The sequence below is a fragment of the Balearica regulorum genome, chromosome 3 (assembly GCF_011004875.1).
Source record: "Balearica regulorum gibbericeps isolate bBalReg1 chromosome 3, bBalReg1.pri, whole genome shotgun sequence".
NCBI classification, from domain to species: Eukaryota; Metazoa; Chordata; class Aves; order Gruiformes; family Gruidae; genus Balearica; species Balearica regulorum.
In genome coordinates, this window is record NC_046186.1 from 115,149,110 (window position 1) to 115,171,805 (window position 22,696).

Here is a 22,696-nt window from a genome sequence, read left to right on the forward strand (position 1 = left end):
GTCCTGTTGCTAAGCTCTCTTAATGACACTTACACAGTGCTCTGTTCAGTGTCTCTTGGCTAAATCCTACAATATGAGATAAAACTTGGACACATTTTCCAAATGCACCTCAAGGCACTAGGACATAAAAGAAGTTGGGGTATTAGAGCACATCTTGTTTTAACCATCTTCGGAGTACCCTGACTGACACTTTACAATTTACAAGCAAGGTGTGGCTAATAGAGCCGCTGAAGCAGATAGAAGGGCAGGTCCTCCCTGATAGACATTTACGGCCCGTCACTCACCCGCTCCAGCGCTTTGCTGCACAGACTTGCTGATAACCACCAGCACATTCTGTGGTTCAGGTGCCCAAAGGCCTTAAAAGCTGGTGTGACCGTATCAGCATCTGAAAACCCCGACTGATGGGTTGACACTTTCCTTCCCACCCCTTACCATTAGAAGAGCCCAATTTAGAGGGAAAACGTAAAGCTTTGGACAGGGGACACACTACGCTTTGTGCGCCTTTTCGAAGGGGAAATGCAACCTTGTAGTAACAGCAGGTTTTTCATTCTCTGACTGTTCCTTCTACTCCCTGGGAAGATCTTCATCTGACTGGTATCCCTCAATTACAGAGTGGCAGGAACACCAGGGCGTTGTGGTTTGTTTTTTTTTTTAAACCTCACAGAGTTAGTTTACACTATATGCTGCCTTCTGCAAACACAAATACTTTCTCCCTGCCTATTTAAATAAACTCCGTCAGCAGGAGCATGGGCTGTGGACACCGCTTGGGAAGTTCAGAGCCCCAGAGGGAGCTGTGGGCAGCTCCTGGCGTTGCTTGTGCTTCTGAAGGTAATCAGGAGGAAAGTCCATGGGAAGCAATGCAAAGAGCTGATGCTGAGGAAAAAAATTACCATGGCTCCTGCTGAAGTCCCCCCTCTCACATCCCATTTAATTCCCTACCTTGCTCCTCTTCTCATTGAGGTAGACAACAGGAGTTTGGAGGTGAGATTCTGTCTCAGACAGATGCTCACCTTCTTAGAAAAAAACATTTTTTTTTTTTTAAGAGAAGGTAATTAACTCAGACAGCATTCTCTGATATCTGTTGAATACAGCATTGCTTGTCAGCCACTCCTTTCATCACTTAAAGAACATTTTGTATCCATGGAAAGCAATTAATGTTCAATAGGGAAAGTTTGCCCTTACAAAGCATCTTTCCACATTCCTGCATTGCTGTAGTGAGCTTTTTCTTTCCTTACATGCCACCACCAGTTCTTCCCACACAGACAGGCATCACCCAGAGCTGTTTACTATCTACCTGGTTATTGCTGTGTCCTTGTAGTCCTTCCTTACAGACTGACCCTGAGCCCTCTGCCTCGTCTCTGATTTTGGGTAGAAACTCTGCCTTCCACTTCATGTTTTGTGGTACATTTTTGGACTGATTTAGGCTGCAGGTGGGAACTGAGCCCTTTGCAGGGAGAAGACATCAGTCTGAGGGAAACTGTCACCATGATCCTTTCTGATCTGTAAAGAGTGGCTTGAAGCAATAGTCTCTCTACAAGACCAGTGCTCCGTTTAAAGCAGGCTTTTAGCTCTTTGCTGCTTTCAGGTCTATTTTACTAATGATTTTGATTCAAAATCAGCAAAATTACCTTTGGACTCACCTGAAATAACTCTGGGTGAGAGTGCCACATAAGCAGGTTGTGTCTGGCCCCGGAGCTCTACTTAAACCTACCCTGGGGCCCCGATGGAGCAGGGGGCTACAGCCAGCTCCTGGGGGTTTTTGAACTGCTAGCCCAGCTGGTGTTTTCATCTGCTCCCTTGCATCACAAACAAGAATAACGTGGTCTGAACATACATGTAAAAATAAGGAGCTCTTGCATTTATATTTCTGAAGTGAAAATTAATGTGTAGGATAGCAATAACTTTCAAGCACCTACTAGCAGCAATTTAAAGAAATGTTTAATCACTGCGTTTTAAAATAGTACAAAGCAAAAGAGTTAGGATGCAAGTAAACTAAAGTATGGGAGACAGCTTTCTAGGCAAGCTGAGTAGCATAAGGAGTGGAAGAACATCATTGTAGCAACTCAATATGAAAATGGTCAAGGATTACTTTACAATCTTGTATTAGCAGGTGGCTGGAGCCATTTAATCAGGCATCTTTTCTATTCCTAACGCCTACAATTATCTATTATAAAGACAAGGTCAATTTGGCATGAGATTTTTCTTTCCCTACCTCCAACTTGAAGGGGGGCAGGGCTACCAAATTTTGGAAGTCTTTGCTCTCATAAGAGGAACTGCAGCTATCCAACTTGGAGAACCGTAGCAGAGATGGTATCTGAAGATCCTTGCCTTGGCTAGGATTACTCTGGGCTGTGCAGTGCATGCTCAGGACTAACCACTCCTGCGTCATGCAGTTACTAGAAAACTGGAAGTAGCTAAAAGAAAAGCCAGCATGCTCAGATGATTATCACAGCAGCAGAGTGCTACTCAAGATTTAATCTATCAATATAAAAAACCCCAACACCAACACATCACCAAATTTAAGCTATGCTCATAATCTCTTCCATCTCAAAGGAGAAAAGCGGAAGGCAAAGCTGAATCCAAATGATCTTCTTGCACAACGGATTCCCTGATCCTGGTGAAGGCCAAGCTGATTTAGCCATTATGTTGACCTACCTAAATCTGATTAAAGTTAATGATGGAAACATTTCCAGTTCCAAACATAAGGGGAAAAAATGCTATCCTACAAGTACATGAGGTATTCTCAATCCTAGAGGCAACTGGAGAATATTTTTAAAATTAATTTTCTTCTGAAAATCTTTTTTTCCCCAAACTGATTTTTATTTTAAAACTGTACTAAATTTCAAAACTCCCATCTAACTAAAACCTGTTTGCTACCTTTGCCATCCCATTTTTGGAAGTGCCTGAAACTTTGTTTAAAAGCATTTGCAAAGTCCTTAATATATGTCATGTTTTTACTATTTCTTCATGATGCATACCACTGATGCACCAAAATAAGGTAGTATTTCAGACACAAAAAGTTGCTTTAAAACTAGTTTTTAAGTCTTTATGTCCTTTTCTTCTGAATGAGTGGAACTTTTAGTTGTTTTTATAATACAGTATTTTAACAAACTTGTGCAGGACCCATCTATAAGCATCAACATCAGCAGGCATCAACTTACACGAGTAATTTAACATTTGCATATGGGCAAAGCAGTTTACCTCCTGCAGACTGCAAATTACTAATAGTAATGACTGTTTCTTTTGCCCCGAAATAGGGTGTCAGATCAGTGTGTGCAGAAGCTCTTGTCCTGGTTTTGCAAATATTACACTTCTTTGACAACTGCAGCACTGGGAACCTGAGACACGCTGAATGAAATGCAAACAGACTTATCTGTTAGTAAGTAACTTCAATTAGGTGATGGGAAAACCTGAAATAAATGTTGCTTGCTTTCTTCAACATCCTCCTTCCTGTCAGTTGCATATTGTATTTTCCCTGAGTCGAAAATGAGAAGTTTGGGATGGAGTGGCATCCCTGCATGCCCCGGAATAGCCTTTGTGTATCATGGTTGTTGTCACACTGACACCTAATGGCAGATACGAACTAGAGTGTTACGGCTGATTTCCCAGGGGTGTGCTTTTACCCTACATTGCAAAAATTCCTTCAAATCATAGAAAATAAGTGAGCTTAGAAGATTGGCTTCACCTGACTGTGTGGTTAGGCTCTGGGAGGGCAGCGCTGGAAATGCTGAGGGCACAGTGCCGAATTAGCACGACAAAAGCGAGGGGCTGTGGTGTGGGGCTCGGATGCTGCGGAAAGGATGGGAAGCCGGTCACAAAGAACTCACACAGTCCCTGAAGGAAAACAAAAGCACCGAAGGCTAATATGAGCTGGCCAAAGTCATCCAGTAGGTTGGTGATGGCTGGAAAGGTCGAATTTCATCCAGTTCCTGACCTGTTGTGTTGTTTGTGATCCTGATGAGTGGGCAGCAATGCTCTTGGACACATGAGGGAATAGGTTGGGTCAGTTGAGTTGATAATAATATATGAAAACAAGGCATTGACTAAAGCTTATGCTTCCTTCAGGAATTTTTGAGGAAATCAGGATTTTTTTCTGGAATGTTTTACTGTTAAAATCCTGTTTATTACAGTGATCCAAGTAGGGTGCTTCTGGTCCTAATTCTTCCCTTACATACCTAAGAGGCATCGCAGTCAGCGAGACCATCTGGACTTACATGGGCAGACTATGCCCACACAGGCTCCATATCCGCGGCTGTGAGCTAAACATCTCACCATTTGGCACCTAAAAGCAAGGGCCCAAGGTAAGCACTTTGTGGCTGTTTTTCTTTGGCCACAATGCATCTATGTAGTAAAATAAATAATTAATTGTAGTCATATTCTTTCATCTGGTTAATAAAAGTTTGTATTATTTAGGCAGAGATGTGGTGAAATTTAGCAATGAACTTCAAATGGTGATTCAGGAGAAGTTCAGACTGGGTCCCAAATCTTTCCTTCCATGGGTTTCGTGGCGCAGTCAGAGCGTGAGATCAGGTAAGGCTCCTGATGGTTCACAAGCAACAATGCTTCCAGATGACATAAGATCAAGTCCTGCAAGGTCTCTGGGATGGCCCCAGAATCTGCTCTTCACCTGGTGCACTTCAGGCGTATTTGGATATCTCCAGGGGGGATCTTCAGCCATAAGAACATTAGCAAAGGAAATGACTAAATTTAGCAGAGGTAAATGAATGATGAAGCAGAAGATAGGTTATATCAAGGAAAAATATAAGCTAGCAGTTGTTATGAAACACTGTTCTATTTCTGAAAGCACTGTAAGTTACACATAGTTTTTTAACGTAATTCTACAGGAAATAATATTGTCTTCCATGTTTCTTTACAGTGAAAATTTTTAAACTATCAGTTAAGTGGTTAATCCATGAGATCTAGTTTATGTGACAACTATACCCTGACTTTTTACTGATCTTGTGGTATGCAAGGACTCAAAACTGATGAAGGACAGAAAGAAAGCCCCTGCCACCAGTTCCTTACAAGAAGCCTGGGCTGATCTCTGAGCACCATCCAGACCAGGCTGGAGTCAGGCATGGCAAGTCTCCCTGCTGACATCAAACACAGCCATGCAAACACATTTGAAAGGGATCACTTTAAATATGGGCAAGAACTGGGGGTAAGCTGTGCCCTCCCAGAGGGCAGAGGAGAAACAGGGACTTGGGTGCTGGGGAGCCCGGGCTCCTGGGGAAGGTGGGTGTTACAGCCAGGCCCTGGGCTGGGAGGGCAGAAGGCAGAAATAAAGCAGCTGTTGCATCTTTAGTTATCATAAAGATGAAAAGGTGGGACCTGCAGCATACCTGCAGCAAGTAACTAATTATGATGATCACCATACATGCTTATAAGCTATTATTAATGATATCTTTTCATCACATTATAATATCTTGCCATTTCATAATATCAACGTTGCAGAGACAACCAATGCTGCCTCACAATCTATTTTTAAGACTGAATTTTACAGTTTGAAATCTAGCATGATTCAGGACTTTCGGTACCTTGAATGCTGTGAAAAATATTCTTGAAGGGCTGACATTATTCATGCATGAGTTAAGGAGTTGCAGCAGTCTCACGGCACTGAGATTTAAAGTAAAAAGAAGTCTCGGTACAGACTAACCAACAGGAAGGATATTTAGGGAAAAAATATTTCAAATAGCTGAAATGAAATAGAGTGTATGTTGAGGGAAGAAAAAAGTAATTCATTCTGTACTTACTGCCTTGTATTAGGCACTGCTGATCAGTTTTTCACCAATGCTTTTTCTTAAACAGCCCATTTCTTTTCTTCTTCTGGCCAAGTTTGGAACTTTAGAAAGTACAAGACTGACAACAGTGATGGGTGCAAAGCTTACCCTCGGGCCCCACTGAGCTTTCCCCTATGGCTTTCATCAGCAATATTGTGATTCGAATGTCACCAGCCCTGAGACAGGATTTTAGCAGGAAACTTGGTTTTGTTAGGCTGAAAGCATTCAACAAGAACTAATATCAGGTCATCAAACACTTTTGCTTTTGTTGCGGGAGTTTTTCAGGGGTGAACTGTCAAGCAGTCTCTTGTGCAGGAGTCTTTGGAGGAAAACAGCCTCAATCTCTGTTTTTGCCATGGGCAATTCCATGGTATCCCCACTTAGAGCCCATGGTGTGGCTGGTGAGTATAGTGAAAGAGGAGACAAAAAATAAATTGTCCCTCAATGGTTTTGTTTGTTCATTTGATCAGAAACCAGATGTGCAAAGACTCCCATATTTACAAGAGTTGGTCCTTCTGAGCACAGGAATCTGCAGCCTTCTCCTGATGTTGACCATGCTGTATCTGACCACTACTTCTAAAACTCACCCGCATGGGGAATATTTGGTGATAATTCTTCAGTAGGCCATTATACAAAGACTTAATGTTGAAATATTACAATCGAATGTTAAATTGACACCTCGCATCAGCCCACCATTATACCTCTTTTCCAATTCCTCTGCTGTCATGCCACTGATGTGATGAATTGCAGCCTGTCACATCATGTTATGTTACGCAGAACAAACAGGACAAAACACATACCACCTGCCATGCAAATATGTGTTTGCCAACTCTTTTCGGTGCGTAGAAATGAAACCAGTGAATTCCCTATCAGAAAACTAGAGGCTCAAGGATGGCTCTAGGGTGTGTGAGACAAAAGTGCCTCTGACACACCATGAACATACAGATATGCAGCTCTCAGCCAGCTACAGCAATTATAAGAGCACCTCCTGCTGTGATTATTTCTTGCTCTTGCAGAAAAAAAAGCAGCAGTGGATTCTGTGGCTGCTGATGTCATGAAGCAAAATACAAATACGTAATAATTAATCTAGCGCTTGTGTTCAGATTTGGAGTTATTTTTATGACAGGCTTGATTTTGGCTGTGTATGTGTAAATATAACACCCACTTATGTACACACACACGTGCATACTGTGAGATGTGTGAATATACATTATGTGGCTTTTAACTGCAGTCTTTTAGCCTACATGTAGGCCTTTTGAAGCTAATGGGAGATTTACCAGGGGCTTTTTCACAGAGCTGTAGGCAAGACTGGAATCCAGAACATATGAATATTATACTATAATGACATAGTGTAAATCATCTAGTTTGACCTACAGTGAATTAGAGGCCATTAAATTTCATCCAGGTATCCTACACCAAGCCAGAAAAACTTGTGTTTGACTAATGCATAAATTGTATTTGGCTAAAACCTATTTCCCAGAAAGGTATTCATTTAATCTCCATGCAAAGACACTTTCCATGCATCAATTTCTTTGATAGTTTGTTTCAACAGTTATTTTAACTATGTGTGCTTTTTAGTTAATTTGACTTCAATCTATGGAGTCAGGGTTGGGAAGTCAAATTCCTACTTAAATTCCTGGCTATAATGTCAATGGATACTTAAGTACTGACTTACTTCTCTTTATTTCCATGTCATGCCATGGGCATCCCTTTGACATCTTTTATGCTGAACTATTCTTTATTATGTAACATCCTCACCCAAGGAATATCTCTGTGAATTGTTTTCACTTTTGTGACTTACATCTTGATATGTTGCCACAGAAAACAAGTTGTTTAGTTGGTAATTAGTGTTGTCCATTCTCTATTGTCTATGTGCATCAACTTTACTGGAGGTTATAGGGACAAGATGGAAATATACTGAAAAGATCATAGAATCACAGAATATCCTGAGTTGGAAGGGATCCATAAGGATCATCGAGTCCAACTCCTGGCTCCACACAGGACCAGCCGAATCAGAGCACGTGACTGAGAGCGCTATCCAGACGCTTCTTGAACTCAGTCAAGCTCGGTGCTGTGACCACTTCCCTGGGGAGCCTGTTCCAGTGCCCGACCACCCTCTTGGTGAAGAACCTTTTCCTGATATCCAACCTAAACCTCCCCCATTGCAGCTTCATTCCGTTCCCTCAGGTTCTATCACTGGTCACCAGAGGGAGGAGATCAGCACCTGCCCCTTTGCTCTCCCTCGTGAGGAAGCTGTAGGCCGTGATGAGGCCTCCCCTCAGTCTCCTCTTCTCTAGGCTGAACAAACCAAGGGACTTCAGCCTCTCCTCATATGTCTTCCCTTCTAGACCCTTCACCACCTTTGCTGCCCTCCTTTGGACACTCTCCAATAGTTTTGTGTCCTTTTTGTACTGTGGTGCCCAAAACTGCACGCAGTACTCGAGGTGAGGCCGCACCAGCGCAGTGTAGAGTGGGACAATCACTTCCCTAGACCGGCTAGCAATGCCGTGCTTGATGCACCCCAGGATACGGTTGGCCTTCCTGGCAGCCTGGGCACACTGTTGACTCAGTTCAACTTGCTGTTGACCAAGACCCCCAAGTCCCTTTCAGCATGGCTGGTCTCCAGCGTCTCATCGCCCAGTCTGTACGTATAGCCGGGGTTGCCCCTGCCCAGGTGCAGAATCCGGCACTTGCCCTTGTTAAACCTCATGCGGTTGGTGATTGCCCCGTTCTCCGATCTGTCCAGATCTCTCTGCAAGGCCTCTCCACCCTCGACGGAATCAACAGCTCCTCCCAATTTGGCGTCATCCGCAAACTTGCTCACAACACCTTCTAGTCCTACATCCAAGTCATTTATGGAAACATTAAAGAGAACTGGCCCTAAAATGGAGCCCTTGGGAACCCCACTAGTGACTGGCCACCGGCCTGATGTAACCCCATTTACCATAACTCTTTGGGCCCGACCCATCAAGATCTGAGATGACAGACCTCACATACCTTGCAATAACCTACTTGTTAGTAGAATAAATACAGATCAGACACAGAAAACTCCTGTCGGTTTCCAGAATTTGGAAATACTGTAATTTTTTTTGTTTATAAACCAGTCATAGTATGTGCAATAGATATTAAAAATTTAACTCCCTAAAGCTGGCTCTTCCAGTTACTGATTATTTTTTCTCCCTACTCAACACATCATTTAAAATGAAGGCACAAATGGTTAATCTATGACTTCTTGGTAAGACTTTTTCATATTAAATAGAGCATAATTTTACTGCTGACAGATATTACAAAATATGAGGATCATTAAGATTAAAATATTAAGGAGAATAGTGTCTTCATTTCAGGCATATAGTGGTGCTTTTTAAATCAGGTTCTGTAGTGGGCAAGGATATGTCACGATAAAGAAGGGGAAAAAAAAGAAATGTCATGATTATTCTAAAGCTTGACACAAAACTATAAATCTCTTTCAAGTGAAGATACACAGATCTTTGTGTAGCCCTCTGCAGCTAAGCAAACCAGCTAGCCTTTGATGTACTTATAATTATTAGGGGCTAAGGATTATGTCTTTAGGCAAAGCTGTCTAGCAGTGGGAAGGTATAGATCAAAACTGGCATCATGATACAAGCAAGTGGAGAGGTGAGATGAGGTGGAGCCAAAAATAGTTTGGTGTTACTATAGGTCTTAAGTAACACAAACAACTCCACTTTTCAAAAAGAACACAAGGAGGGAAGCAATTAGTGTCTGTAACCTCTTGATAGAGTAAAATCCTCACTACTAGCTGGAAAATTAAAAATGTAATTAACAAAAAGCTAAACATCAGAATAAAGAAGATTTAGCAGATCCACTTAGTTAAATGGGAACCTATTGGGGCAGGTATGCCAGGCCGTGAATTCAGAACTACCACTGCAATAGGTTTCCATGTTGTAAGTGCTGGATGCCACCAGCTCCTCTTGAAACCAGGGGACTCAAGCAGTCTACATCAAGTAGAGCATCCTTCCAGACCAGGCTCTTTCATCTTTTTTTTTTTTTTTTTTTTTTGTAGATGGCCAACCCTACACATGAGCTTGTTATTGCTAAAATCCCCATCTGAAGATGGTGGAAATCTTTTCATTGTGTTTAGTGGGCTCTGTAGCAAATGCTGTGTGTGGCTTGATATGTGCAAGAGCACAGTTAAATAACTTCAAATTACTATGGATCTTCAAAGACACTTATCTTGTGTGACACAAAATTTAAAAAGTGCTTGTGGAAACTAATTTCTTGCCATAGGTTAACTGCCAATCATACTTAAAAAACATTTTTCATTAAAAATGTTTTTCTGGCTCTCTGGGGAAGAAGTCACATTATTAGAAAAATAAAAGCAAAGGATTTGATTCTACAGGTTTTGATTGACTTAAACTGAAAATCTAAATAAATAAATAGGAGATCTAACACCAACACTGAAGGGAGCAGAGCTCAAAAAAACTGTAGCATAAACAGGTGTCCCCCGAATCTTTCCAGATCACAGTTTATCCGTGTATTGGATAATACCTTTTAAGCATGCCATAAAAATGTTATGCAGTGAAATAAAAATCATGCCATGAAATAAAAGGCTAAGATTCTCAGTTAACTTGAAACTTGATAGCAAGAGAAAGATGCATGTGCCAAGGAAGAGCAGGAAATGAAGAAAGCTTTGTCATCAGTGTCAGAGAGGGTACCTGAGGGTTAAGGAAGAAGTCTATTGCTTGATAGATGAAAGGAGTCATTATGGATCAGCAGAGGAACAAATGCTATTAACTAGGCTAGTGCAGGGCCAGGGAAGGTTACAAAAACAGGGGGACAATTCTAAACATGGTCTTGAAATGCAAGCAGGCTCGCCAGGACTGTCAGGAATAGGGGAAGATCTGAGTAAATTACAAGTGATTTGGAGGTAGCAAACTGTGTGCAAGACCAGACTGGTCTCTCAGACACAGTGTATGGAAGACAAAACACTATAGCATGTGTCATTATTAATTATCACAAAGAACATGTAAGCATTTAATGTAAAATACTATCACAGAACTAAGAAGAAATGAATAAATTCTCCACTTAAGGTTCGCACCGGTGACGTTCCTTGCCAATACGGTGAAACATTTAGGGCCCCTACATTTTGAATGTCATTTAATGATCAGTGTGGGAAACTAGATCTCAGTCTCTGTGAGAAGTGATAAGAATTCCTATCTCACTAGCAAACATTATGAAATATTTCCACAAATGTTTTAAAATTCTATTTTAAGTGAAAAAACCTCAAGTGCTTTCATGAGACATTACTGAACCACCAAAATGTTAGTCAGTCCCATCTAGCATTTCAGAACAATGCAATTATCTCAACATCAGTGCTTTTATTAAGATACCTCTGTTAGATATGTTGCCTAAATATTAGCGTTACTAATATTCTGAATTTGACTCTAAGTAGAAATACAAGGTTTCCTGATTTGCCTTTCAACTACGCAGCAGTTACCTGTCTTGTCACAACATGAATCCCTTTTGGGTGAAAGCTATTGATTTGGAGGTTAAAATCATCTTGCTAGGCCCTAATGTAATTTGTTGGAAGTTGGCCTTGGGAAACTTTCTGACACTGACTACATATGCTCTTTGTTGGGTATTCATTGAGCAATGATGTCTGAAAGGCTGAGTTCTTCACCTCCATGATCATTATTAGTTACGGCATTTCTTAACAGGCTGTGCCATGTCACTTCTTCGCAACTCAAGTTTACATTAGCAACCTACAGTTTACAGCATCGAACAGATGCAGTCTTCCACCACGGACAATATTGTTCCAGGAACGTATATGCGAGGTTATACCCTTAAACAGAATTTATTAGTAATCTACAAACATTGTCAATATTGAAGAAAGTCCCCTCTGTTTTAATCAAGTGAAATGAGGTGCACAGCATACATTTTAGGCAAGGCTAAATGAGAACTCCCTGACCTCATTAAGGAACTCATAGATCTATTAGAGAAATAATTCAACAGAATATCTTTGGCAGAGGAAAGCACAATATCTATGGCCACTGGTCTGCTGATCAAACGGCAGCGGGGAAAGAGGAGACAGCTAATGCAGTCTCTGAGATATACGGTACCATTACTTCAATCTTCTCATGCCTCCAGATGCATTTTCACAGGCTGTCAAATGTAAAATCTTAAGAGAATAATTTTCTTTACAAGATTTTAATCAGTTGAACAAAATATCTGATTCTGCCAAAACTATAGCAGGGAATAGCAGCAAGCTCACTTGACACTTCACCTTGCTTAGCAATATTCTCACCAAACTGTTATGCTCTGAAGATCTACAGGTGTTTTTTACCACGTGCACCCAGACATTCTTAGCTTTGAGGGTGGCTTCTTCAAAACAGTGTGTAGTAAACTGCAATCATGTGAGGAACTGAGAAGAGCTAAAATTCAGAAAATTTTAAAACAATCAATCTATTTTTAGTTTTATCTTGACACAAATCTTTATATAATATATGTGAGGTATCTACCAATGATTATAGAACTCTGGATGACATCTTTAAATTGCAGCTGAAATTATATTGTTGTTCTACATTATTTGTAGGAGCTTGAAACTTTTCAAAAAGTCTGAATTTGAAATGCATTATGTTTGAAGTGAGCCCTGTACACAGAAATATCTTGACAAATTAAATATATCTGGTGCAAGATAAGCATTGTCAAGGGCTTGGGAATCAGCCAGGAGCACTGACTCATGTTATTTTCAAGTAATGTTGAGCTGAGTTTTGGGGATGGGCTAGCTCAGGAAATACTATCAGATGTTGATATATGAGAACGGTTCATATTTGTACTATTTAGGACCAAATATTATACTGCAACATACACATGAAATATGCTGTAGAGAGGCCAAATATTATCTAGGAAGGTGTTCACTATAACTTGGGATCAATAGCACTGATTACATCTTGTTTCCTGTTTGCTTAGGTTGCTGCCTTCTTGCAGAAACCTGAAGTGGGTGCTCAATAAGTTTGGGGGTTGATCTGGGAAGCATGACCATTGGTGAACTAAGTGGCTGAAAGTCCCAGAGAGCAGGGACTAGATGAAGAGGACTGGGCTTAGGAGATGGTTAGGGGACAGAGACTTGTTTGAAACAACATTTTAAAGCTTTTGGCTCTGGCACGAGCTTTCCTCCCCCTCTCAAAATGTTAGATAAATATAGTAATTTCCATAGAGAGCACTTGTTATCTTTTTTTTCACTGGGTCCACAAAGTTCATGCCTCATGACACCTTTATTGCTAACAACAGTTTATGAAATAAAAACATCATCAAGAAAGGACATTGGAATAAAACAAAACCTGTGGCTAAGATTTCACGTGTTTAAGGTGAGATTCAATCTCCAGTGAAACGAACTCATGGGAGATTCCTGTTTATTTTCATATAAAATAAATTGGATGCAAATTCACTACTGTTTATAGACTGAATCGCAGTGACAGTTTGTCCCAGGGGCATTGAAAAGTATTTTAAATCATTCTGATAGTTAATTATTCAGCAAATGAGAACACTTTAAAGACTTTATCATATAAAATGACTTTAATAATTTATGCTTATGGGGCATTACAGACATAACTGCTCTGAAGGAGGGGAAGAGTGTGTGCCTGCACATGTATAACTGAATTGTAATAACACATGTATTACATCTGATATGCAAGTAAGACATTTCATAGAATCACAGAATATCCTGAGTTGGAAGGGATCCATAAGGATCATCGAGTCCAACTCCTGGCTCCACACAGGACCAGCCGAATCAGAGCACGTGACTGAGAGCGCTATCCAGACGCTTCTTGAACTCAGTCAAGCTCGGTGCTGTGACCACTTCCCTGGGGAGCCTGTTCCAGTGCCCGACCACCCTCTTGGTGAAGAACCTTTTCCTGATATCCAACCTAAACCTCCCCCATTGCAGCTTCATTCCGTTCCCTCAGGTTCTATCACTGGTCACCAGAGGGAGGAGATCAGCACCTGCCCCTTTGCTCTCCCTCGTGAGGAAGCTGTAGGCCGTGATGAGGCCTCCCCTCAGTCTCCTCTTCTCTAGGCTGAACAAACCAAGGGACTTCAGCCTCTCCTCATATGTCTTCCCTTCTAGACCCTTCACCACCTTTGCTGCCCTCCTTTGGACACTCTCCAATAGTTTTATGTCCTTTTTGTACTGTGGTGCCCAAAACTGCACGCAGTACTCGAGGTGAGGCCGCACCACTTCCCTAGACCGGCTAGCAATGCCGTGCTTGATGCACCCCAGGATACGGTTGGCCTTCCTGGCAGCCTGGGCACACTGTTGACTCAGTTCAACTTGCTGTTGACCAAGACCCCCAAGTCCCTTTCAGCATGGCTGGTCTCCAGCGTCTCATCGCCCAGTCTGTACGTATAGCCGGGGTTGCCCCTGCCCAGGTGCAGAATCCAGCACTTGCCCTTGTCAAACCTCATGCGGTTGGCGATTGCCCCGTTCTCCAATCTGTCCAGATCTCTCTGCAAGGCCTCTTCACCCTTGACGGAATCAACAGCTCCTCCCAATTTGGCGTCATCCGCAAACTTGCTCACAACACCTTCTAGTCCTACATCCAAGTCATTTATGGAAACATTAAAGAGAACTGGCCCTAAAATGGAGCCCTTGGGAACCCCACTAGTGACTGGCCACCGGCCTGATGTAACCCCATTTACCATAACTCTTTGGGCCCGACCCATCAGCCAGCTGCTCACCCGTTGCACTATGTTTTTGTCAAACTGTATGCTGGACATTTTGTCCAGGATACTGTGAGAGACAGTATCGAAAGCTTTACTGAAATCTAAAAAAATGACATCAACTGGCTTCCCTTGGTCAACTACATGGGTGACCTTGTCATAAAAGGAAACTAAGTTTGTTAAACAGGCCCCTCCTCTCATGAACCCGTGTTGGCTGTGACCAATGACTGTGTTGTCCTTCAGGTGTTTTTCGATAACTCCCAGCATAATTTTCTCCATAATTTTACCAGGCACTGAAGTGAGACTGACAGGCCTGTAATTACCAGGGTCTTCTTTCTTGCCCTTCTTGAAGACTGGAACAATGTTTGCCAGCTTCCAGTCAACGGGGACCTCTCCAGATTCCCAAGACTGTTGAAAAATAATTGAGAGAGGTCTCGCAATGACATCAGCCAGCTAGAGGCACCCTAGGATGAATCCCATCGGGCCCCATGGACTTGTATGCATCCAGGTGGAGCAAGTCCCGCACAAGTTCGGGTTCAGCTGGGAGTTTATCGTTACCGCAGTCATGGTCCTCCAACTCAGGGCAGCTGGGGTCCCAGAGCCCGTCATCAGTGTTGAAGACAGAGGTGAAGAAGGCATTAAATGTTTCTGCTTTGTCTATGTCCCTGGTTGTAAGGTGATCATTCTCGTCAAGTAACAAGCCAATATTCTCTCTGGTCCTCCTTTTGTTATTAACCTACTTAAAAAAGCCCTTTTTATTGTCCCCCACAGTACTGGCCAGCTTCAACTCTAACTGAGCTTTGGCCGCACAAATTTTCTCCCTACAAAGGCGAGCAGCATCCCTGTAGTCCTCCCATGTTGCCTGACCCTGCTTCCAGCGGGCATATGTTTTCTTTTTCTGCCTAAGCTTTAGAAGAAGATCCCTGTTCAGCCAAGCTGGCCTTCTGCCCTGCCTGCTTGACTTGCGGCATTCTGGAATCGCCTGTTCCTGAGCTCTTAGGAGGTTGCCCTTAAAAAGTGACCAGCACTGATGGACCCCAATGCCTTCAAGAGCAGTTTCCCAGGGGACCTGACTGACTAGTTCCCTGCGCAGCCTGAAGTCTGCTCTCCCCATATCCAGGGTTGAAGTTTTGGTGGCAGTTTTCCTCCTGTCGCCAAAGATTTTAAATTCTACCACTTCATGGTCAGTATGGCCAAGACGGACACCAGTCGCCACTTCCCCCACGAGACCTTCTCTGTTCACAAGTAACAGATCTAGGAGGGCACCTTTCCTCGTTGTCTCCTTTAATACCTGTACCAGGAAGTTGTCATCGAGGTGTTTCAGGAAACTCCTAGACCTGCTGGTATCAGCTGTGTGGTGTTTCCAGTTGACATCTGGCAAGTTGAAGTCCCCCATAAGGACAAGGGCAGTTGATCTAGAGGCCTCTCTTAATTCCTTAAAGAATAATTCATCAGTGGTGTCATCCTGGCTGGGTGGTCTATAGCAGACTCCCACAATGACATCCCCCTTATTTGCTTGTCCCTTAATCCTTACCCAGAGGCTCTCAACCATGTCATCGCCGACTGACAGCTCCGTAAAGTCCAGCCCCTCTGTTACATGGAGCGCCAGCTCCCCACCTCTCCTGCCCTGCCTGTCTCTTCTGAAGAGCCTGTAACCATCCATCACAGCACACCAGTCACCGGACTCTTCCCACCAGGTTTCACTTATGCCAATGACGTCATAGCACTGGGACTGAGCCAAGGCTTCTAGCTCTTCTTGCTTGTTCCTCATGCTGCATGCATTGGTATAGAAGCATTTCAGATGTGCTTCCCAGCACCTTGTGGAGCAGACTGAAGAATCTTACTAGCACACAGCCCCTCTGATTTGTGATCACCTCAGGTTTCTTCCCTATTCTGCCCTGCGCGTATATAACACTATATAAGGCTTTCAGTAAACTTAAAAATAGCCTAACTTCAGAAATCTAGTAATAGCATTAGTTTGCAAGGAATTAAATGAAGACACAGATTAAGGCTTAAATTTTCTGGATTAAGTGTAAGAGAATAGATAATGATCAGATACGAGTCTTAGGTATCTTAGTTATATTAGGTGCAGAGGACAACTACCTACCTAAGAAGTAAGAGAAGAGAAAGCAAGGGAGATGCAACTGTACACTTTAAAGAGTGCCCAGTAACAGATGACTGAAACAAATGTCATTTTTGGCAATTCTACTGATGAAAGGGCTTGCCCACAGGCCCAGTTGTGGTGCAGAAAATGCTCAAAGTGACTGAAGCTCGAAAATAAAAGACTCTGAAGAGTTCAGGACAGGTGCTGCTTGATTTCTACTCTGCTGGAGAGGGAAGGAGGTCATACTGTATTGCATAGCCTTGAAAGTCATAGATTCATTCCATATATAGAAATAGCCACATAAATGCACATACTGCCTCTCTGCTTTTCTTTATATTTGAATGGCATTTGCTTATATGCTCTGAGTAAACACTGAGATGTACAGTTCTAAAAGAATCCTATGTTACCCAAGATTTCAAAGGTTTTGTGACTGCTCCTGAGTTTTAATCATATTCTACTTCTTGGCATGGGACAAAGACAAAAGCTCAGTGATTTCCTCTAATATTCAAAGATGCAATAGAATAAGTAAAACAGTACTGTGCATATTTTGTACAAACATTTTGTGTTCTTTTCTTTCCCTTTGCCTACTTTCTCTCTGCTGGAGGTCAGCTACCTAGACTGAGACCCCTTCTGCTTGGTACATGCTATAGGCCCAAAATCAGAATGGTTTATGTATTTCCATACATCTCTTCATGACAATTCAGAGGAAATACAAGGAGACAGTGACTGAGTTATGAGTTTCCCTGCCTGAAAAGTTGTCTGTGTTTGAGGTATTAGTCTAACGCTGCAATTTTTGCATTGATATTCCTTATGGAAGGGCAAGAATCCCACTTCATGCAAAGCTGTTACTTTTAAAGCCAGGATCTGAGCCCGTGGTCACATCAGTAAATGTTTCATTCAAATGCTGCCAAAGTATTCATGATGTGACTCCAGTTACTGATGCAGTATGCACAAGCAAATATTTAGAGGTGAATGAGATTGCTACACCTGGCCTTTAATATTGGTAAAACCAAAGATTTTCAGATTTGATTCCTTACCTCTTGCAGTCAGTTCAGTTTGGACAGCCTGAACTTTTCTATATAGCCATAGTATAAATCTTTTTTGCTTCGTAGCTATTGAATTGACACAATCCTCATATGGGTACTGAAAGGCAAAGCTATGTTATTTTTATAAGCCTCCCTCTTTAGTTATGAATAAAAATAATGTCTCATTTTCAAAGAAAACAATGCAATCGAAACAATAACCCCTACAAATATAACATGGTGTTGTACAGGACAAGTATTGATTAAAAGAAAAAGGGCTTTTTAAACACCATTAATTCTTACCAATTCTAGAAGTTATTGATTCTGCATCAATGTCATTAGCCTTTTTCTTTGCCACTTCAGCTAGTGCCAATTCACCCTTATCTAGTGCAAGGTAATGGATGTCCTTTGGAAATAAAAGAGAGAAAAAAAAGATTAATCTAAAATGAATCTCACAGGAGTAACAAAAGGGATTTTGAAAGAAAGAGGTTCTTTTATTATTTAGATCACAAACACAGATGGAACTGATGAACCTACCATTACATTTTAATTCCCTCCCAATGTAAATTTATTATCTTTCTTGTGCTGTTGAATACAGCAATGAATAAAACACTGACCAATCATGCACTGATAAAAGTGAAGCTATTGACTCAGTGTATGAAAGAAACCAATCTGTCTGCTTTTAAGGTAACTTCTGTTGGTGCAACAAGAATTAAAAGAAGGTTGATAGGAAGTGGCTCTGGGTAAATCAGATCTGAAGTACTGGAACTCTTCTGGCTGACAGACCCTATTTGAAGTGTCTTAAGCTTTCCATCTAGTACATGAGTTTTGAGGTAAAGCTCTTTCGAGAGTAATTTTTGTTTGGGGGCTGTCATGTTACACTTACTCTTCTTTGAGTAAGGTGATGGTGATCCTCCTTGTGCTGATATCGGAGGTAATGGGAACAACAATGGTTGCTCAATGGTTTTAACACCCACGCAGGTGACACGATTCCTGAGTCACTCTTGGACCACAAGGAGCTTTCCAAAAATGTTGTTGTCTAGCATGGCTAATTGCCAATACTCTGGACCTAGTCCTTAATTTAGGGTTAAAAATCAGAGGGCTGCAGCAGAAGCATATCATTACATGCTGAATTGCAAGGCTTTTTATTGTGTGTTAACCTCTGAGGTGAAAATCACCTGTACTACATACAGCACAATTTGTGGGAGAATATATTCTCGCTGACAAATTACAGTCTCACTTTTCTTGGTTTTGGCTCTTGAAGTAAAGTTTCATCCTTGACCATTAATAAAGAGACAATTAATCCCCTTCTCCTTTGGTGTCACAGCCACAGGCTGCTCTGTGCACGAACTGAGACATATGAAGTGAGGGAAACCCAAGAACAGTCAGCAAAGGGTTTTTTCCCCACTTCTTTGCTAAAGATGCCATTTGATATCCAAACATTTAAGTAACTCCTGGCCATTGTTCTACAATCTACCAGCATGCAGGAATTTAAAGGGAAAAGGAGTGTTTTCTGGAAATACTGACCTCTGCATACCATTAAAGCAACTATATTCTCACTAATACAGAAGATTTCAAGTGAAACTGTCCTTCTCAGTGTGAGTTTACTGCCACCTTCATCAATATGACAGAAACTCTTACAGGAAAAAAGTGACCTTGCTCTAGAATGAGAAGCTAGATGAAAAAAGTGAGAATAATAGTGTTAGGAGAAAAAAGATGCTGCTTTTATTATGCCCTCAGTTAATAATAATAATAAAAAAATAAAACAAAAATAAGAAGCAAACTGAGAATGTTAGGGAAACTGAGACTGATTACGCAGGAAAACCTGGTACTGTCTTGCAGGATCCCAACAGTCTGCAGGAGACAGCACCATTTTCTAATTACAAACACAGGTGTGACTTAAAAAATATGCAAGTGTCTTGGAGCAAAGTAATGTGTTACGAACTTGTTGCAAACTCTGTACTTCCTCTCTTTGTAGGTCTAACATGGTTGTCAGGAGAAAAGGGCCTGAGTCGCAAGGTATGATTTCTATGAAGATTAAACAGTAGATATTGTCAGCTTATTTAGATAACAATAGAAAACCTAAGGGCTCTTGAACAAGTCTGAACTTACAAAGATTGGACTGTATAGGCAGATTGTGTTCACTAATTTAAAATACATTCTGACTGCTTAATGACTGTCTTTTTGTAGTTTAAACTAATAGAACTATTGTATACTTCAATGTAATTTTAAGTAATAAACTTGGGGAGGGGATGGAAACAACTGCAGAAAATGACAAAGTTCTTTCAGCTAAGAGGTTGTGCATGCTGTGTGTGTCAAAACGTCTGTTTTGATCTTGTTTTTTGCCCGTCTTCTGTTTTGGGTAAAGAAATGTAAAGATGCTACATATTCATTGCTAACTAACAGGGGCCCTGTAAGAAATAAGGATAGAACAGTAGGCTGGTAAGAGGCTTTCTTCGTGATTCCTCATGTTGCTGTCTAAAGATTTTTTTTTTTAAAAAATCAGTCCGTCTCTATCTCTAAACAAGACATCTTTCTTTTAGAAAGAAAAGATGAAAGATATAAAACCTCCTAATTAGACAATTTCAGATTAAATTTAGGTGTTCCTCATTCAAATCAGCCAGTAAAATTGGATTTTTCTAAGAATTTATAACTCCCTGAGCAGAATAAAACTAGAAAATAAATAAAAGAGAAAGAAGAAACACTGGATTACAGGGTGCCTTAAAGAATGACAGAAAGAAAAAAAAAAAAGAATTAAATTAGCTGAATATTCATTACAGATTTTTTCACACAATTATCTAAGAATTTATCAGTCCAAAGATCATGTCCCTCTCAAAACCAATGGTGACAATAAAAACAATTTCCAGCTGCTTATCAGGAGTTCGCTGAAATGGCTGTATTTTATCATTTAACAGTTTGATTACTTTTTGGACTGCTTCCTTTTTACCCTCATCTTTGTGACTCACAGAGCTGGCCCTTGGTGAGCAGAAGTCATTTGAAACACTGATGTGAATTTGTCTATAGGATATTTCTGGGCAAAATTCCAACGTTTCTTCGAAACATGCATTTTCCTCATCAGTGTATCACCCAAGATCTGACAGTTTTATTAAAGTGTCTTTTCCCTGCATTTTTTGCTACCTTTGGTACGTGGGATGGCCTTTTGAATTTTTAGCAGCTGAGAGCTGGAGCATACTACAAAAGGATTTCAAGCTAACAACCCTTCTATTGCTTGATCTTTTCTGTCACAGATTGGATCAGTCACTGTCCAATAAATGTAGCTGTTGTTCATGATATTTTGTCCTTTCCAGTTTTATTTTTTTATTGAACTTTGTAGGAGATAATAATAATTGATGGACTTAGATGTGACGTGAGGGTAAAGCTTATGGAGAGACACAGCAGTGTATATGTGTCTTGTTATGGCATCATAGTAGTGACGCTATATAGGACTAACTTTTAAGCCTTTTTTTTTTTTTTCCTTTTTCATTTCTATGAAAGAAATTAGCCCTCAGAAAGCATTCTCTCAAACTTCATTGCAATCTCAAAACAAATAACAGGAATGCTGCAGATCCGTGTTTAGTGAAAGAGATGCTCAGGATAAATTCTCCAGGACACAGGATATTTCCTTAGCAGTCTCAGAAGATGGGTATTCAACATTTGGGTCCTCCTCAGCTTCTGTTATATCTGCTCCTCTCTATCCTTTCCTTTTTTGTTCCTTCTCTGTTCCCCTTTAATGAATAGATTTTTTCTTTTTTATTTTGCTTATGTCATCAGATATCTTTCTTTAGTCTACTGTTTCTTCTTGAAATCCCATTAAATTTACTGGGAATAAGGTCGCGTGACTCTTAGAGCCATCAGAGGTTTTATAAATGGATTTGGTTGGTCTGTAAAACAACAGTACAAATAATTGACCTATATATTAGTTATTTGTACTGCACATAATTATAAATGCTTTAAATATAGGTAAAGTCAAGTTGTATGTTATTAATTGCATTTTGACCTATATAAACAATACATACAAATTACTCAGTGTTAAGCAGAAGTGAAGGATGCACAAACCTTGCTTAGCAATAGTATTGTTATACTAATGTCTAGAAGGACTGCAAGCTTTCAGGGAACAGGTTATCTCATTTTCACACACTATTTAGTGCAGTGAAGCCCAATTCCCTAGAAATTACCATGGCACAAATAAATACTTTTTATGACCTATGCACCTTTAAACTTCTTGAGTCCTGTACTTAGTAGTCTTGCAGCAGTGCCATTGTTAGCTTATTGTAAAGTTTGTTCATTAGTACCTTATTTAGGAGATGAATTAGCAAAAGGACATTTCCCCAGAGGAGGCAGAGAGTTAACAGAGGATTTGAAGAGGCAGGTGTGTGAGCTGCTTGTTGCATAATTTAGGGAAAACTATGAGGAATCTCAATGGTAATGCGAGTAGAATGAGGACAATATAGAACTGTTCTTGATCTCACAGCAGCGTAAGCCAGCAGGAACTATGTGGAAATATATATTAATGTTTCAGAGCACTGCTGAGATGGGAAATGGAGAGTAGGTGTTGAGAAAGGAAAGGGAAAACAAAGCAGAGTAGGAAAGGATGGAGCTAATTTTTCTGTGAACATTGAAACTCCTCTTGAAGAAAGCTGGAGAACCTTTTTGTTGAGAGGAGGACATATTAGAACTTGTGGAGCCAGGTACTGACAGTCCCTCTCTCTTGTTAGCAGCTTTGCACCCATCTCTTGGCCCAACACTGGTGTTGCCCACCCTGGGACAGAGGTGCTCCCTCAGTCCTGCTGTCAGTGGAGGGAAGGAAAGAGGAAAAGATCACGTAAGAATTGCTCTCAGCCATATGAGAGAGGGCCCTTGAGATGGCAGGCCAAATGCTGGGTCATTTGTTCTGCCAGAATGGCTTAAATTACTCAGGGAGAATTTATTATCTTTATGGTGGGATAGCCTCTGACAAAAAGCTGTAACCTGCTGCAGACAGGTTACAGTCTGAATCTTCTATGTGTCTGCAGCACTGCTTAGCTTGATTAGGTATAAAATTTGTATTGAAGAAGTTACATTCAATATAAAGAGAAAAGGAAAAAGATGAGCTA

The 22,696-nt window shown here is 41.0% G+C and overlaps 1 protein-coding gene across 4 annotated transcripts in view; it reads right to left on the minus strand.

Annotated features, from left to right (window-relative positions):
- Positions 1 to 22,696, minus strand: part of WDPCP (WD repeat containing planar cell polarity effector) — a 160,307-nt gene that overhangs the window by 29,166 nt on the left and 108,445 nt on the right. For all 4 annotated transcript variants that reach the window (XM_075749668.1, XM_075749669.1, XM_075749670.1 and 1 more), the window contains exon 17: positions 17,907 to 18,009. In XM_075749668.1, coding sequence (XP_075605783.1) covers positions 17,907 to 18,009 — 103 coding nt within the window. The remainder of the gene's footprint in view (positions 1 to 17,906; positions 18,010 to 22,696) is intronic.